A 17,713-nucleotide genomic window follows, 5' to 3' on the forward strand; every position below is an offset into this window, starting at 1 on the left:
GAATTGTTAATGCAGCTGACAGTTTTTCTGCCTTAGAGAAAGGGAGTAACTGAGTAACGCTCCAGCGTGTCCTCAGCTGACCTCACTCTGTTGCCATGTTAAACTTGGCCATAGTGGAACAATGCTCATGACAAATATTGAAGTAATTGGCCGTGTTGCTTTTTTGGAAGGGGAAAGCTTTTCTCAGTCTTGGTGACTCTTCCTAAGTATGTGACGGGCAGTGAATGGGCTGAGAAGGGGCCCTGTAACTGGTTCCAAACAGCACGGCCTATGTGGGGGCCGTGGGGTTGTTGCTTAAGAAGCACTGCTGTGCCATTTGTACCCCTCTGCTGCTGAAGCAGCGCCCATCATCCGCAGGGAGTGAGGCATGGGCGTTTCAATGTTAAATCAATCCATCCACACGCGTTTATCCCTGTGTGTGAATAATTGAACAATTACACACTGTGCACTTTGAGAAGCAACACAGAGGAGCCTGAAAATCGATAGTTGAGCGTGGATACACAGAATGCTGAGCTAACTCAAGTCTTCCTCAGGTGATGGTTTTGGATTTATGCATCTTCTGTTTAGAGGTATGTAAAGCTCTTGTACAAGTGATGATTGTCTTCCTTGAGCTGGAAACACTATTTAACATCTTAATTATTTAACATCTGCTTGAGAAGAGAAACAATTCAGAGTCCCTGGCTCCATGGAAACCAGTGCTGAGTGGTGTCCGTCAGAGATCCATACTGGGACCAGTATGATTTAATCTCTTCACCAGTGACAGACAGCAGGGCATGTAGTGACAGGAAAGGGGCAACAGTTTTAGGCTGAAAGAGGGAAGATACAGATAAGCTCTGTGCAAGAATTCTTTTCTGCTGAGGGTGGTGAGACTCTGACCCAGGTTGCCCAAAGCAGTGGTAGAAGCCTCACACCTGGAGGTGTTCAAAGCCAAGTTGGGGGGGCTTGAAGTAACCTCATCCAGTGGGAAGTGTCCCTGCCCATGGCAGGGGTGCTGGACTGGGTGATCTTGAAGGTCTCTTCCAACTCCAATCATTCTATCATTCTATCTTTAGGATAACTGAGGATGATGAGGGGGTCTATTTTAATAACTGTGATTTCTTTGTAGGTCTTCAATTGAGAAACATGGCACTGTTTTTTTTCCTGCACTCTACCCACCTATTGCTGGACTTCTATTGTTACAAGTTGGCAAACACTGGCTGGAACTGGGCTGCAATAAAACATGCCAGTTATCAATGCTGACAAGAGCCTAACAAGTGCCAACACAAGATGATTACGCATTTTGAAATCTAATGAACTGCTTTAACCTTCAGGAAGAATTGTAAAGATGTGTACATAGCACAACATGATCCGGATAATATATATACTGTTCATGTACATCCACAAATACACATTGTACCAAATAATGCTGTCTGTAGGTAGGAATAGAATTGTGTAAATTCTAAAGATTTTAGCAGGTTTTTCTCTCCCTATTCATTGTTTCCTATCAGTTTAAAAACAACAACAACTTGTGAAGCATGTCAAACTAAAACCAATTAGGATAAAGTTGTTTGTTTTTTTTTCTTCTCCCCACTTTAATTTTCCTTTGACCCACTGAGGCTTAATTAAAATTTCTTGCTTATTAAATTTTAGTATCTCTTTTTTTTTTTTTTTTTTTGGTTTTAGAAATGTGCTCCTTTTTATTTCCCCCATCAGAACGTCAAATTTTCCTAATTAAACCCTGAAAGGATTTGCTATCATTACTCGTGTCTGCTTTTATGATGACCTTTGTAGTCTCAAAGGTGCTTCCCCTCCTCCCCCTTTTTTAAACCCAATTGCACATACTTCTTGAATTGGGTATAGCAATAAAACTGGCCATGGAGTACCCTCGAGCAGCCTGCTGCGTTTTTAACTTCCAAGGGACTTGAGCGCTTTCATGTGGAAGTTCAGGTGACTAAGTTAGTCCAAGATAGGATTGAGCTGCTTTTTATGGGTGATTTTTTTTGTTTTTTGCCTTTTTCACTGCCTGTTTGTGGGACGGGATGTGTGCGGGGAGGCTCCGTTTCTTCTCGAGGTTGAGTTCAAGCATGCACAGCTGTAGGCTTTCAGATGATTGACTTCTGAGTTTGGTATCAAAACTAGTTTCCCTCCTTTTCCCTTTATCTCTACTGTGGCCCTTCATATTCTTTGCCTTCTTACTTCAGAGTTTTCCTCACCTAATGTACAAAGGAAATGGCGATGTATATTTTCATGTAATTTGATTTTTGGAATTCTGTCACCTTCTGTAGTGAGTTCTTCCAAAATATAATTTTTTCCAATAATAATGTGTCAAACTGGCTGTCTTGAGTATCTGCAGAGGAAGGGCAACTGCAGCTGGAGCACAGCTTTCCCAGACATCTTCAGCAACATCACATCAGCAAACATTTGTTGAACGTGATACTGGATTTAATCTTGAAGTAATTAAAAAGCAAACACAACACACACCGTTCTTCCCATTGTAACCATCCTTGGCCCTCCAGTGAGCAAATACCGTTCCCGGAGTAGCTGATAATAAGAGTTTTCCAAGCCTACCCCAAAATACCTTTCTACCAAAGAAACTTTATAAAGGAACTTGCAACTACTTGACTGTTCTCTGCTCTGTCACAGGTCTCCCACAGCTTTTAACAGCACAGAGACTTCCAGTGTTACAGAGTCATCTCGTCAGAAGCCTTCAGTTCTAATTTGCTAGCTGGCTGCACTTCGTCTCAGGTTGCTGTGCTGAAGGCATATATTCCAGGTTTCTGGAGGGCCGGGCAGGGGTGGGAGGAGGTAACGGTCAGCAGTGGGCAACACAGCCATATGGAATAAAAAAGCCATTTAATGTGTATGAGATGACAAGTAAAGGTATTGCTTCATCCTACAGGTGTTTTAGATAAGCATAGATGTGTTTAGTGTCCGATTTTATATATTTGGTAACTAATTCTTTTGAGATATCATTATTAATTGGATAGCCCGCTCACGTCGGCAGGCAGATGGGTGCAGTGCTTCAGAGCTGTTAGTGCCCAGACACAACAGCTGATTTAGTTCCCCTTTGAGTGCTTGTCTAACACTGCTGGAGAGGGGGTTTCTTGCCCACCAGCTGGGTATCCTTTTTCACTTATCTAAGAGTTGGGACAGCACAGTCTCAGTGGCATGGTGCCAGCCTTTCCATAAATAAAACATTGGGAAGAAGCTGCTCTTCCTAAACCTACCAGCGGACTTGTCCCCACAGGCTGCCTGCCCTTTTCCCCTTCCACTGTGTATCTAGAAAGCAGCAATTTAAGGTAATTGGCACTCGCTGCTTTCAGCAAGTTGAAGAGTGTTCTCTGTTTTCGTCTTTTGATAACACACACACTTCACAACTGACTCCTCTGTAGACTTCACAAAATAGTTCAAAGCTTTGTGTTTTCTTATTTGTTCTCCAGAAGAGCTGCTCTTTTGTTCTTTAGGGGGTGGGCCTGGAAGCGTTAGCCTGGCATCAGTGTTAAGGAAGGACTGTTAATTCCACAGTGGTGATAGTTCCCTTTGTAAATATTCAAATATAACCCCACTTTTCATTAGCCCACCGAGCTGGTTTGTGGTTCCACATGACCCAGATACTCCAAAGGCAGGGGTGTTACTTGAGGCGCTGTTACGATGTACAAGCTGGGAGTAGGGCTAATACCCAGTGACATAGTGAAAGAGGCAGTTAAGCGTCTGGTGCCAAGTGCCCAGGTTGGAGAAAACAGGCCGCTTCCATACCTGCCAGAGGCTAACTTTTCTGGGATCACAGTTGGCTTTTTGTTTCATCTTGCACCCTGTGTGAAGGCAATTGGGCTTTGAGGGTTGCTGATACAACCAGAAATGTCTCTTAGCCTCAAGACAGGAACACCACCGAAGAGATGCTTTACGTACAAGTGGTATTGAATACTTGAACAATCACATAAACCAGCATTCTTACTTAGTTTTGCTTGTACCAAGATCTTGTATCTAGTTTGATTTCTGTAGGCTGTCGGTGTACTGAATGATTTATTACAATTTTTCTCATTCTCTGGAGGCTCGTAATTACGGCCCAGGTTTTGTGCTGTTCTTTCCCCTAACATGTGCTGTCCTGCTCTCCAGATAACACTGCATCGCTGGGGGAAAAGGAAAAGACAAGCATGGAGCTTTAGTAAAAACATAGTATGGCCATCCTAATTCCTTTTCTCTCTTTCTCCATGCTGCCCCTTACGCATCAAAGATCTCTGTGCAAATCAGACAGGCTGTTAAGCTGTCATTCTGACATTCTTCCCTGCTGTGATGCCTAGAAAACGCTTATTGAAAGTAAATGATCAATAAATGGAGAACGTTAATTCTAAAGTGATTAGAAGTGTATTTTGTTTTTTGGACGTTTGATTGTCTGTACCATCTGGCGCGCTGCTCTTGGTACGGTGCCATTGCAATGCCAACAGGAGCACCACGAGTCTCATAATTCCTGTGTATCTTCAGATGCACGCACGAGTGATTTCACACCAAACCAGAAGGTGCCTGGGTTTTAAAGAGGGGCTGTAATAAAAAAGCTCCTTCCTTGCCCAGGCAGATCCTCAACAGAAGAGGAGATTGCCGATTCCCCAAGCACAAAACACAGCAGTAGTTTGGGATCTGATGTCTGCTGTTGCTCAGAAACTCTGAAGACTAAATCTTATCAGGCAGTAGGAACCGTTTCCTCGCAGTTACGGTGATCAATAGCACCCATAAAGCAGTGGTGTAAGCTGGCTTGTAGCAAAGACAGATGCATTTGTCACTGAGCTGTGAAAATCGAGATGGGTTGTTTGGTGATCCAGTCTGTCGCTTGCCTAGCTCTGGTTTCACTGTTTTGTCCAGCAGGCACAGAAAATGAAGCTAGCAGGCAGAGCAACTTTTCAAATATCACTTAATGGCCAAGTCAGGAGAAAATGAGGTCTGTAAACCCATCCTGTGCATGGCACGTTCAAACATAGCATGCAGAGATCTTAGGAAGAAATGTTTTCCTGTGAGGGTGGGGAGGCCCTGGCCCAGGTTGGCCAGAAAAGCAGTGGCTGCCCCATCCCTGGAGGTGTTCAAGGCCAGGTTGGATGGGGCTTGGAGCAACTGGATCCAGTGGGAGGTGTCCCTGCCCATGGCAAGGGTGGAACTGGGTAGGCTTTAAGTTCCCTTCCCACCCAAATCATTCCATGATTCTGTGATTTATTTGAAACTTGCTCTTTAAAGCAAACGAAAAATTTGCTGTTGGATCATTATAGACTATTTTGGTATTTTATATAATATTTCTGTTGTATCTGGACAGGAAAGATGATGAGTGATGGCAACAGTCGAGGGTTGGCTGGACTGTACACAGGATTCAGAAAGCTCTCGTTACTGTTGGCTGTTGCCTGTGGACATGCAGCCCCTCCTGTTGCCCACTGGGCACAAATCCAGCTACCAGTGCCATGAGTGAAACAAAAGCCATGTATGCAGGAACTGAAGTTGTGATGATACAGAATCACAGAATGGTTTGGATGGGAAGGGACCATCAAGCCCATCCAGTTCCCACTCCTTGTGATGGGCAGAGACACCTCCCAATGGGTCAGGTTGCTCCAAGCCCCATCCAACCTGGCCTTTAACACCTCCAGAGATGGGGCAGCCACCACTGCTCTGGGCAACCTATGCCAGTGCCTCCCCACCCCCAGAGGAAAGCATTTCTTTCTCATCTCAATCTCCCTTATTTTAGTTTAAAACCATGACCCCTCGTCCTATTGCTACAGACTCGCCTAACAAGTCTTTCCCCATGTTTCTCATAAGCCTTCTTTACTGAAAAGCTGCAAGTACATAATGTGAGCAGCAGCCATGCGCTGAGCAGCCCTCTCAGACTGAACCCCACTGGCGCTGCCCAACTGGAACGAGAAGGGTGGCAGAAGCCACGGGTGGCTCTCACGGGTGCCAAAGCCCTGGCACGGTGGTGGTTTTCAGTGCAGAGCCAAAGCTGCCATCGCGCTCTGGCCGCAGCTGCGCTTTGCCCTGCGCCTGGGTGTTGTTCACCACTCCCCAGCACTGCTGCGCTGCCATCGCGCTGCTCCACATGCAGGCACCAGCGAGGGGTACTCTCAGGGCGCCATGTTGGAGGGGGGGCACAGCCTCCCCGGCGCGGCTACAGCCACCACCATCCGCCTGCTGCGCCCCACCGTCTCCCGAGGGCCGAGCCGGCCGGCTGAGCTGCGTGGGGGCCCCTCCGGGGGCGCGGCCGAGGCGGGGCGGAGCCGCCGGTATCAGACGGGGCGGAGCGGAGCTCCCACCGAGAGCAGGCGGGCGCCATGACGTGGGGGTAAGTCTCGCGAGATTTCCTGGCTCTGAGCCGTGGGGGGGGGGTGTGTGGGGGCTGCACAAGTCTCGCGAGATTTTCGGGCTGAGGGCGGTGGGGCTCCCGCTGGGGGCAGGCGGTGGCCGAGGCTGGGGGCGGGAGGGGAGAAAGGATGGAGGATGCCGCTCAAGTATCGCGAGAATTCCGAGCTTGGAGCAATTGGGAGCTGCGCAAACCTCGCGAGCTCTCTGGGTAGTCTCGCGAGAATTCTCGACGCGGGGCTGGGAGGCGGTACTGCTGAAGTCTCGCGAGAGTTAGTGGCTTAGGGCCGAGGGGCGCGGGGCGGCTCTCGCGAGAGCGGCGGCCCCCGGCCCCAACATGGCGGAAGGTAAGGGGGGGTGCGGGGCTGGGGAGGGCTCGGGCCGCTCCCCGCCAAGGACCGCGCCGGCCTGCCCGCGGCGGGGCTCGGGCCGCTCCCCAGGCGAACGCCAAGGGGCTGCGGGATGGGCCCGGGCGCCTCGGCCTCTCAGGTGCGGGGAGGTCGCGGTGGCTGCGGCCCTGGGGCTGCTGAGGCGCTGCCGACCCTGCCCGAGCCGAGGAGAGCCCGGCGGGGGCTGAGGGGGCTGGGCCGCGCTGCTCCCTGCTGGCGGGGCGGGGCTCAGGGGGCTCTGCAGGGCCGCGGGGCTGCTTTGGTTGGGCTCGGAGGCTTTCAATGGGATCGTTCTCTGGCTGCCCAGAGGAGTGGCTGCCCCATCCCTGGAGGTGTTCGAGGCCAGCTTGGGTGGGGCTTGGAGCCCCTGACCCAGTGGGAGGTGTTCCTGACCATGGCATGGAGTGGAACTGAGTGGGCTTTGAGGTCCCTTCCAACCCAAACCATTTTGTGCTTTTAGAATAAATTTAGTTGAAGGTATAGGATTTGAAAGAACACTTGGATCTTTGCAGTCCCACTCCTTTCTGCAATACAGAAGCTTCCTCTTTTCAACCCTGGAGGAAACTGAGTTGGCAAAGTGAGCTAAGATGCCCTGAGTTATAAAGGAAATGAAGGCTCTCACTTCTAGGCTGAAAAACACAGCCTTCAGCAGAAGTGCAGCTCTCAAACAGTGATAGAATTTTCAAACTACATGTGGATGATTAGCTAGGGTGTAGTGGATGTTGATCTTCTGGCATGCATAAGCTGATGAGATGCTGCAGCCGAGCTGGTGTAATAACTCCTTAGAGCAACTCCTAACTTTGTGTACACCGACATAACACGGTTTCACATTTAGCTGGCCAGCCTCTTAGATTTGGTTTAAGCCTTGGTGACCCAGTTCTGGTGGGCATTAGATGTTGAAGGTGTTTTCAGTTGGTGACACTTTCCCCTCTGAATGAACCTGCTGGTCATATGGGTCCTGTTTCAGCCCTCTGCAATGCTCAAAGATTCTTCTCTAGCTCACCTAATTCTCTGATCCTTTGGCTAAAGGTGTTTGAACAGTAAATGATTCTGCAGGAACGGTAGCAACAAGCCTGATGTGTAGCTTTCCCTGAGCAGCTTGTTTAGTTCCTTCACACAAAGCACCTGTCTGCAGCCATGCTTATCTAGTTAAGAACTGGTGGTATTGGAGAATCAGCTGCAAAAGGAAGGGTGGTTAAGGATGGGGGGTTGTCAAGCCGTGGTCTTCTGCTTGGAAGCTGAGTGGTTTTTGTTATGGAAATGTTGTGTCCGTTTGCAGAAGTCTTGAATTAGATTTATTGCAATTACTGGCTCCAAATTGATTGAGCAGTTTATAAAGACAAAAGCTGAGCTTGCTTTGGTAACTTCTATAGGAGTTCTGTGCCACCAGTACCAGAGGGAACCCGTGCAGACATGGGTAAAAATTGTTGGCTTAATGTTTGATCCTAGAGCAGGAGGAAGTACACTGTGGTTGGCTGTAAGGATTCTCAGTGTGCAGAAATGAAGAGGAACAATAAAGCTGTGACTCGCGCAGCTGTGGGGAGATGGGGTCAGGGTGTGAAGCAGTGGATGAAGGGCCTGGCTTGAGTGGATAAGGAAATAGACTCTCCCTCGAGTTTTTGGTACATGCTGTCCATCACCCATTGCCTGTTGCCTCCCTACTTATCTCTTTGGATTCAGCTCTCTAGTTGCCGTCAAATGCCTTTGTCTTCTCCTATAAGAAAACAAGAGCAACCTTTTCTGAAGTCCTATTTGACGTCTTTGATATGGAACATAAATGGCCAGTTCATGAGATGCTGATCTGCCTGACAGAAAGCTATTAACAAACACTGCTCTTACTTTCTTGCCTCACCACCCATTAAGTCTGTACATGATTCTTGAAATGTCTTTTAGTGATCACTCTCAGCTCCTATCAGACTTCTGCTCCTCTTACTGTAATAGCAGGGCTTGCTTTCGTGCCGCCCTTGACATCTTCCTTATGAATCAGTTGGGCAGCTGCTAAAGAGATGTGTCCCTCTAGTTCTGAGAACACAGGAACTGCATTTAAACTGAAGGAACCACAGAATTTCAGCCCCTCTTTGAGGGCTGATGTGGTATTGGTAGCACAATTCTGAAATCATGGTATATTCCAGTAGAACAAGGGAAGTAGCCCGAGGGAGGTCACGTCTGTTAACTTCTAAAAGATGGAGCTAGGTCAAAGGCTGTTGAAGTGCATTGCCAAACCTGCTTAGGTAGCATTAATTGAAGAGTACAGTAGGGCAAATTACCTTCTCTTTATTCATCACAGCAATTGTTAAGTTGAAAGACTTAGGAGGGAGCATTTGCTGCTGCAGTCTGTGGGGGAAAGACCATGTGAGATGTTCTGTCAGCAGCTGAGCTGGAGGAGGCTCTGCCCTGAGGACCTGTGGTGGAGCAAGGCCAAGGCCAGCTACGCTGTTGAGCTCCTCTACAGAAGCAAGAAGAAAACACTGGTGATAGAGCTCAGATTCTCATTGTTTGTAGTAGTGCCTTCCATTTAATAAACATTGGAGAGAAGCTGTTGAACAACGCATTCCTGGCTGGCAAGGAGTAACCTTGTAGGAACTTTCCCACTTAAAATCATTCATTAGCTTCTGAGTTTGTCCTCCTCCTCCCTCACATCTTAAGACTAGTTTGGGGTTTGTACCTTATTTAGAAAATCAACTAAATGATGGGGGGATATAATCAATTAAGCACACTGGTCAATAGCTGCATGTAGTTTGTGCAGCTAATCCACAAGAAGCATTCGTAAGTCAGGCTGTACAGTTTTAGGCACCTGTACAGGTGTTTCCTTCCAGCAGTGAAGTGAAGGTGGCCAGGGATGAGTCCAGTGCTGCTAACTTATCACAAGACATTGGGAGTGACCACTGGAGTGTGGTGGAAAAGGAGGCTTTGCAGTGAGATGGGAATACTCAATCAAGGCTCAGGTTCCCAGGTGCTGTTGCTTTGCTGCTCCTGACCTGACACAGCCACCACGGGCCTGATTCTGCGCAGTGGTGCCCTGTCAGTTTGGTGCCTCCAACAGAGGAGAGTGTGTGTGTATGCCAGAGGTAAGCAGAGCTTTATGTATTTGTGATTGGCCTTTAGAAACATAGATTCTGGGGAAAATCTATTTTCCACTCTGGCCATTTCTGAAGGAGTCTGAGGTTGAATAGTTCTAGACAGATCAGTGAAGTGCTCTGAGGTAGGTGTGGTGCTGTCAGCAACCTGTTTCAATGCTCACTTGTTGATGCCTCAGCTGTAAATGCAAACACCTTCTTCTCTAAACTGAATAAATGGGTAAGAACTGAAGAGTTAGTCTGTACTCCTCCATAATTCCCACAGTCATGGACTCCCACAGTTTTACAAAGCGTAGGGTGTTCCTGACTGGGCAGGATTCTGAAACTTTGTTTATAATGGGCTTCTGTCGCTGTATTCTGATGATTTTTTTTTATGTGTTTATGGCTAGCCATGATATAAAAGAAAAGGTCTAAAATTGGGAGTGAGGTACTCAAGCAGTGTGGGAGAGGGAAGATTCTTAGTGGAGTGTTCTGTGCTTAAACTCTACTTGTGCTTGTAGGATTAGGTTACCCTCAGATGCAAAACAAAGGTGTGCAATGTTTCAACCCTGTAGTAACTCTGTGTGCTTCTGCAGAGGAGGTGGCCAAGCTGGAAAAGCACCTGATGCTTCTCCGACAGGAGTATGTGAAGCTGCAGAAGAAACTAGCTGATACGGAAAGGAGATGCAATCTTCTGGCTGCCCAGGCGAACCAAGACAACGCCAGTGACACCTTCATCAGTCGACTTCTTGCCATTGTAGCTGAGCTCTATCAGCAGGACCAGTACAGGTAAGAAATCCCGCTGTGGAGACAGCGGCATCAAGGGAACCTCTGACTTTGACTACAGTAGGTACCAGTCTTAAAAGGCAATTCTGTCTCTGCTGCCTGCTGTGAATAGGGTCCTCAAGTGCAATGGTAGTTGGAAGAGCATGCGAAGATCAGGTTGCACATAGAATCCAGTTCATCAATCAAGAGCTCTAAGTAGGAGTTAATCTCAGAAACTGACATTTCAGACAAGTTTAAAGAAAACTGACTGTTTTCACTGTCAACAGCAAAGCCTCCTTTGAAGAGAAGTGGTTTTAAAGTGATCTCCACCTAGTTGATGGATTGATTACACAATGTATTTCTAACAAGCAGAAAGCTTTCCTTTCTTCAAAGGATGTGTTCATGAATTCAGGTTTGTACTCCGGTTGTGCGTGAAGAAGCCTGGTTAAATTGGCCTGGCCTGTTGGGTTGTGTGATGTAACAAGTCTTGGACAGTGATATGTGTGACCCAGTGGTATAAATGATACTGTGTCTTTGAATCTCAACACAAGATTCAGTTTAATGGTTTCTTTCCTGAAGGCACTTTAAAGATCACCTTCAATACTCCAGATCTTCTGACCACAATGATGCTTACCAATTTATTTGCTATCACTGAAAGGAACACCAATATAATAAAAGAGTAAAGGGGAAAACAAATACTTTTGATTTAAATTTTCTTCCCATCCCATGATCCTCCCTGAGAACAGGCTGTGTGCCTGGCAAGAACTTGCTATAGCATGATAGATTTGTCAGGTAGTGTATGTTGGAAGAGTTGAATCGTTTAATTTCTGTTGAGCTTTTGAGTTTTAAAGGAATGTAATAGTGGTCTGGTCATAAGGGGAGAAAGAGAGCAAGTCCTAATGCGAGTTTCTTTTAAGATAACACCTCTATATTCTGTACTTCAGCTTACAGCAGTGCTTTGATTTAGAAAATGGTCCAGAAAATGCACCTACATGGTCAGAAGCTATGGGATGTTAAAGTAAACAGAGCGGGAACTTCTAACTACAAAGGAAAACCTTGTGTTAAAGGGGTCAGAATGCAATCAGTGTTCTTGACAGCTGAGGTCTGGGGAACTGGGGATTCTTGGAGTCTCCCTTGCACTCAGACTGCTTCAAACATTGTTTGTTCTCTTGTTGGTCTTGCCTGAAGCCATCGGTGCTTGGCTGACAGTGTTAGTGTGGATATGGCAACGTAAATATGTGACCCCAAGATGGTTGGGTTTTCCTGTCTTCTACAATAGTTCCCTTGCAGTTTATTCCAAAATGGTTAGAAAAAAGCCAAACCCAAACACTTCAAATGCTAATGACTTGCTGCGTTTCTCCCTAGAAAAATAAGAATTATGTCATTTGGCATCACGTTACACTTAACCAATGGAATGCATTTTGTTGTCTTCAATGAGTTGCACCTAAATGTGGATACCAGGAAATAGATACCATGGAGATGCTGAATCTGTGTGTACCTAAGCACACGGCAAGTCTGTGTTATACCTGTATTTGCTTTTTTTTTTGCCCTCTCATCAGTGATCTGAAGATAAAGGTCAGGGACAAGCACATCAGTGCTCACAAATTTGTCTTGGCGGCACGCAGCGATGCTTGGAGTCTGGCCAACCTTGCCTCGACGGAGGAGCTGGATCTGTCAGGTCAGTCATTGCTCCACAGTGTGATGCTTCAGTTGTCTTTAGGGTGGCTGATGAAAGGGTTGGTTGGGAAGAGGTTCCTTATAGACCTTCCAGACCATTGCTGTCCACAAAAAGTGGTGCTTAATACATTAATTGTGGAGCTCTGTCTCCAAAATGTGGTGAAACGCCTGTGAACTTGGTGCTAGTGCTAGTCAAATCAATAACTTGACTTCTTTCTCTTTAATGAACAGGGGTTGAGAATGGTGGCCTGTTTGTCTTTTCTAGGGTCAACTAAACATAATGAAAAACAAAACTGTGTGGAGGAGCTTGACTTCTTCCTTTAAGGACAGGGCTTTTTGAGGTAGTGTGCATAATTTCTCTGAAGTGTGTCATGGAAATACCTTGCTGCTTGTTAACAGAGTGTGTGGGGGAAATGAGTACAAATACTCATGTGTTACTAAAACATTATGGGCTTTGGCACTTTGATACCTTTGCAGAACAGGTGAGGAAGAGGAGTTTGCTAAAAGAGAGCCAGTGTTTTGTTCTGCTGTAGCTGTTTCTTGCATGTACTTACACTGGGTGTTATTTCTGCAGGTCGAACCTCTTGACAGCTTTTTTTTCTGTACTTAATGGTATAGAAGAGCCTTATACAGTTAATGTGTGAGCAGTAAAACCGGGCATGAAGTCCAGCAAGTTTGCTGGCTGGCATTTTGAATATTAAGCATTGGCTTCACTTTCTGCACTTCGTCTTATGAATTCTAAGTGCAGACAAACTGGAAAGAAGCAAGTTGCAGCAAGCTGGTTTTATGAGACATCACAAGCTTTCTTGCAAAAGGATTTATGGATCTTTCTGCAGCCACAAGAAAAATAGATGCCAAGGAGTTTTTAAACAGAGTGCTGTGCTAACAGAAGGTTATTACCTGAAAGCTCTTAAGTTAATTGTAGTCATGTTGCAAGTGGCAGTTCATATAATTTCTAGCCCCACTTTTAGGCTAGTCTGAGAATCTCAAATGTAACAGCAGTCTTGCATGTTTAACAACACGAACACTTCTTATTATAGAGTGATGCTTAAAATAAATGCTTGTAAATGATGCTTTCCACTGTGTGAAATGGATTTATTTAAATAAATAAAATTTGATAAATGGCACAAGGATTGGGGTATGAAAGAGTTGTAGCAAGCGACAAGCTGTCCCTTAGAATCTGTCATGGCTTTCTCGAGTGGTTCTCTTAAGAACTTGGAAGCTAAGATTGCCTGAATCCTGACTTCAGAATACAGGCTGCACTGAAATTTGAGTGTTTTTGGAATCTGTGTGGTCTGCAGAATTTTCTACTCTTTAAGAAGAGCAGAAAGAGAAGAACAGATTCTCTTGTTGGGAGAGAGAAAATGGGCTCTTATCTCTGCCAGAGCAGAGCTGATATTACAGCTCAAGTAGGTTTTCTGATTACTTCAAGTGTGGCAAAATATACTTTCCTTAGTAAAACCTGCTGTTTCTCAGGAGGCTGTCTACGTGCTGTGCCGAGTACTGTCTGGTACTGCAAATGATCTAGGGCAACCCTTCGTGTAAAGGAGGTGCTCTGGGGTGGGTCATGTATATTTTCATTTTAAAGACAAACAAGAAGGCTTAAGGGACTATTGTGATTTTTTCTAAATGAATGGTATTTTTGTTGTAATTGGCCTGATCTTTAAATATATAGAGTTATTGTCATCTACGTTCTCTTAAATAGGGTTGTCACTAGACTTCTGACGAGGTGACAGAAGTCCCTGGCCATGGGTTTGTCCATCTCCTGTCCTGTGGTGGAGGTTCCTGGTTTTGTCACTGTATAGGAAGATCAGGCTTATGATCTGTTTTGTGAACACCTGAAGTGTGACCATCTGCTTAAACTGACTGGTTTGCACCTTTCCTAGAAACGGTTCCCAGCAGTTTTAAATATTTGTAGTCATTCCAAGGTGTACATACCTGTATTGGAATGCAACAGTTGATAGCACGGCTGTCACATAAAAGAGAGAGGATACTCTAGATTGAAAGGGGAATCTGTGCTTGTCAAACGTATGTGAGGATTTAGCTGTACAGGAAGAACCAAAGACTCGAAAGGGGCATCACTGGCCCCTAAACTTGCCATGTTTTTGTAGCAGGCAGGGAATGTTCTAGAGCTCCCTGCATTCTGCACAGTGTTCCAGTGGAACAGGTTTTCCTGCTTGGTGCCAGTATTGTTACAGGTTTCAACTTCTGAGCAGTTTTGCCTCTGTTTTGATGTTATGATTGAACTACAGTAGTACAGTTTCAGCAAGGCACTCTTTTTGATAGTAGCTGTGGCTTTAACAGGCAGAGGAATAGCAACTACTTGAATAGGTGATTGTTCTTTGAGTATTTTATTAATCCCTGTTGCTCCCTGTACCAGATGCTGACCCAGAGGTAACCATGGCAATGCTGCGCTGGATCTACACAGATGAGCTTGAGCTAAGAGAAGATGATATCTTCCTGACAGAGCTTATGAAACTAGCTAATAAATTTCAGCTCCAGCTGCTTAGGGAAAGGTGAGTCTTGGTAAATACAGTGAACCTTGTCTGAATAGAAATAAGATGGTAGCTGCTGACAGTTGGATCAAATTTTGCTTTTCCCAAGTTTTGAGGTTTTCCATAATACAGCAGGACGTTCAGTTGATCACAAGAAATGAAGCCTTGCACCCCAGGTAGACTGGAGCAAATTTTCTCGTAGCTTTTATGTTCGCTGTCCAGTTCGTCTCCCTGTCAAGCTACTCTTCCCTAATGTGGCGTTAAGAAGAAGTGTGTGGTGTTTCATGGGACCTTAGCTTAGATTCTGCTTCAGTAGGAGTCTGCTCTTATGGAAACTGTCTTACAAGTCCTCTGATTAAAGTATGTTTATGCTGTGCTCACCCTTATAGTAAAGCAAGGCTAAGCCTTCTTTTCCTGGTGTCTAGGAAAAGGAACGTATAGGACCCTTTACAGCATGGGAAAGTGGTTACAGTAAAGCTGTGTCCTGATTACTGAATATTGGCTTTCCTATTTTGACAGATGTGAAAAAGGAGTCATGTCACTAGTTAATGTGAGAAACTGCATTCGTTTCTATCAGACTGCTGAGGAGCTGAATGCCAGCACTCTTCTGAACTACTGTGCTGAGATAATTGCCAGTCACTGGGTAAGTACTGTCAGAGGGAAGCAAGAGTAGTGGTATTTGCAAAGTATAGGAACTTAGTGAGTAGAATTCTGCTTAGCTTACTGTACTACTTAACCTCAGGAGTGTCTCTTGGTATTCTAGCATTTAAGCATTCCAGTTAGGGTGGTGTTAGGATGGCGGCTACATGGATTCCTGATCACTTTCAGTGTCTAAAGTAACCTGTTATGCGGACTGTTGGGTGTTTGCAAGGAGCGACAGGGTTGAAGAAAAGCTGTCACGTTGGCCTGCCCTGCATCCTGATGTGAAGGCAGGTGTGGCTTTTCCCTTCACATCTTTTTCAGTTGTCTTTATAAAATGTGCTTTTGACACGCTGTGTTAGTTGGTATTCTCTACAATACTAGATCATGATTACATGTTTGAAACAAAGCACATGAAATGGCTCTTCCTCTAAGATTTTTTTGTTGTCTTTAGAGGTTATATCCATTGTCTGTTTTGGTGTGAATACGTCTTGACAGGGAGGGAAGTAGCTTTTAGCCTGCAGAGCTGTTGTGTTCATTGTGATACTTCACTGTAAAAAGCATCTGACTTTCCTAAACATGAGCCAAACCAAAGGGATTATGTGCTAAAAAGCAAGAGGGTTGTTTATCAAATCTGGGCTTTGACCTTTAGGAGTTCATCCATAGTTGGTCTCTGTCTGTATGGATCACAAATCCCAGGCCTGCTTTTACTTCTAAAAATAATCCAGGGCAACCAGGGAAGAGTTCAGCTCCTGTAATGAAGGGAATGGCGAGGTAGTTTTGCAGCTGACTTGGAAGTTTCACTTCCTCTGATCTGTTTGATTACCTGTGTAATGGATTAGTCTTATTTTAAAGGTTTATCAACAGCAGACCTGTACATGAGAGTTTAGGTTATTCTAAGTCTAAAATGTGTCATCCAGGTGTGGATGTCTCTGTTTGGCTCATGCTAGAGCAGAGGGGAATGCTTTGGTCTGTGAATATAGAAAAGAAATTCTTGTATCAACCTGCCAGTCAGCTGTTTTAACATTTTCTTGCTTCTAGCTCCTACTTGTGACACTGTACTCTACCTAGAAATGGTGTGGTTTCTCAAACGTAAGGTCTTTCTACTCCTAAGTTTCTATTTACTTTTTTTCAGTTTTTCAGAGTCTTCAATAGCCATAGGCTGCTCCGTTAGAAAATTCTAATCTGGGATTTAAGTCCAGGTAGAGAATTAGTTTAGAGACCGGTTGTTAATCTGTTGTAACTTCGGTAAAATGCTCATTTTCTATGTCTGGAGACAAAAGGGAAGAAAACTTTTACTACTTGTTCTTGAAACTAAAATATAAGGCATAAAACTTCCTGAGTGTTTCTTCCTAGTCTTGGCTTTTGTGGATTGTTCCTGCTTGTTGTAGTTTTATCAAAATGGAGCTTTGAACTGAACTAGCTTTGTGAACTTCATCATTCTATTGTGCAATGCTTTGTTAGTTAATAACGAGTCGTGCTTATCCTTTTTCTTATTTCCAGGATGACTTGCGTAAAGAAGACTTCAGTAGCATGAGTGCTCAGCTGTTGTACAAAATGTTCAAGTCAAAGACAGAATATCCCTTGCATAAGGCTATTAAAGTGGAGAGAGAAGATGTAGTCTTTTTGTATCTTATCGAAATGGATTCACAGGTACAAGTGAGACTTATTTGATCTGTCTGTAGGATTTGGTGTTTCAAATATCTCGTTTCTAAATAGTTATTCATTTTTGTCACTAATTCTTATTTGCATATAGCTGTAGCTACTTCTGTGTCTGTAACAGAGCTCTAGCAGTAAAGGCTTCATAAAGTCATAGTTAAGTGTTGTGAATCACTTCTGAAAAAGTCTTGCACGCACCAGACTGTGTCTAATATCATCCAGTACTTGGCATTGCTATGCTCATTTAAAGTTAAATGGTTTAATAGTCAACTTTGCTGCTTTGTGGCAGTGCAGTAGGTGTCGTTTCTTGGAACAAACGCTTTTCCTGTTCTCTTGAATGTTTGAAGTAGCAGTATTTGTTCTGTTCAGACAAACACTAAACAACTGGGAAATAAGTTGTCCCCGGACAAGGGGAAAGCGAGAATTGTTCAGGTATTAATTATCAATTTAGTTTGCAGTTTAGTCCTTGTAGATGCCCCAAATCCTTCTTGGAAGCTGGGATTGTAGCAGTACTTAGCACCCTTAGGTGCTAATCCAGTTGGGATTTGAGGTGTCTTAAAGGAATGACTGAGTTATTCTTCCTACTACTGTGTGGAGTGTGAATATATAGGCAGCATCGTGCTAGTCTTGCTTCCTGTGAGCTAAAGAGGGCTTGCAAACAGAACTGTTTTCCCATGGAACAGCCCTCTGGGTGGGCCTCCACATGCTGGTGTTTTTCTTGTTT

General features: G+C 45.0%; 2 protein-coding genes across 4 annotated transcripts in view; both read left to right on the forward strand.

Moving 5' to 3' along the window:
• The window catches only part of UBE2G1 (ubiquitin conjugating enzyme E2 G1), a 29,141-nt gene extending 24,827 nt beyond the window's left edge, over positions 1–4,314 (forward strand). Inside the window, exon 6 of one of the 2 annotated variants that reach the window (XM_054085000.1) lies at positions 2,623–4,314. The gene's annotated coding sequence lies outside the window, so the exon portion shown is untranslated. The other variant, XM_054084999.1, reaches the window with a different exon arrangement.
• Positions 4,315–6,587: 2,273 nt separating this feature from the next.
• The window catches only part of ANKFY1 (ankyrin repeat and FYVE domain containing 1), a 28,308-nt gene continuing 17,182 nt past the window's right edge, over positions 6,588–17,713 (forward strand). Inside the window, exons 1-6 of one of the 2 annotated variants that reach the window (XM_054084886.1) lie at positions 6,588–6,656; positions 10,351–10,543; positions 12,079–12,197; positions 14,577–14,712; positions 15,211–15,334; positions 16,834–16,983. In XM_054084886.1, coding sequence (XP_053940861.1) covers positions 6,647–6,656; positions 10,351–10,543; positions 12,079–12,197; positions 14,577–14,712; positions 15,211–15,334; positions 16,834–16,983 — 732 coding nt within the window. In that variant the 5' untranslated portion in view covers positions 6,588–6,646. Of the gene's footprint in view, positions 6,657–10,350; positions 10,544–12,078; positions 12,198–12,461; positions 12,538–14,576; positions 14,713–15,210; positions 15,335–16,833; positions 16,984–17,713 lie in introns of those variants that run through there. The other variant, XM_054084887.1, reaches the window with a different exon arrangement.

This window comes from Cuculus canorus, chromosome 20 (genome assembly GCF_017976375.1).
Source record: "Cuculus canorus isolate bCucCan1 chromosome 20, bCucCan1.pri, whole genome shotgun sequence".
Lineage (NCBI taxonomy): Eukaryota > Metazoa > Chordata > Aves > Cuculiformes > Cuculidae > Cuculus > Cuculus canorus.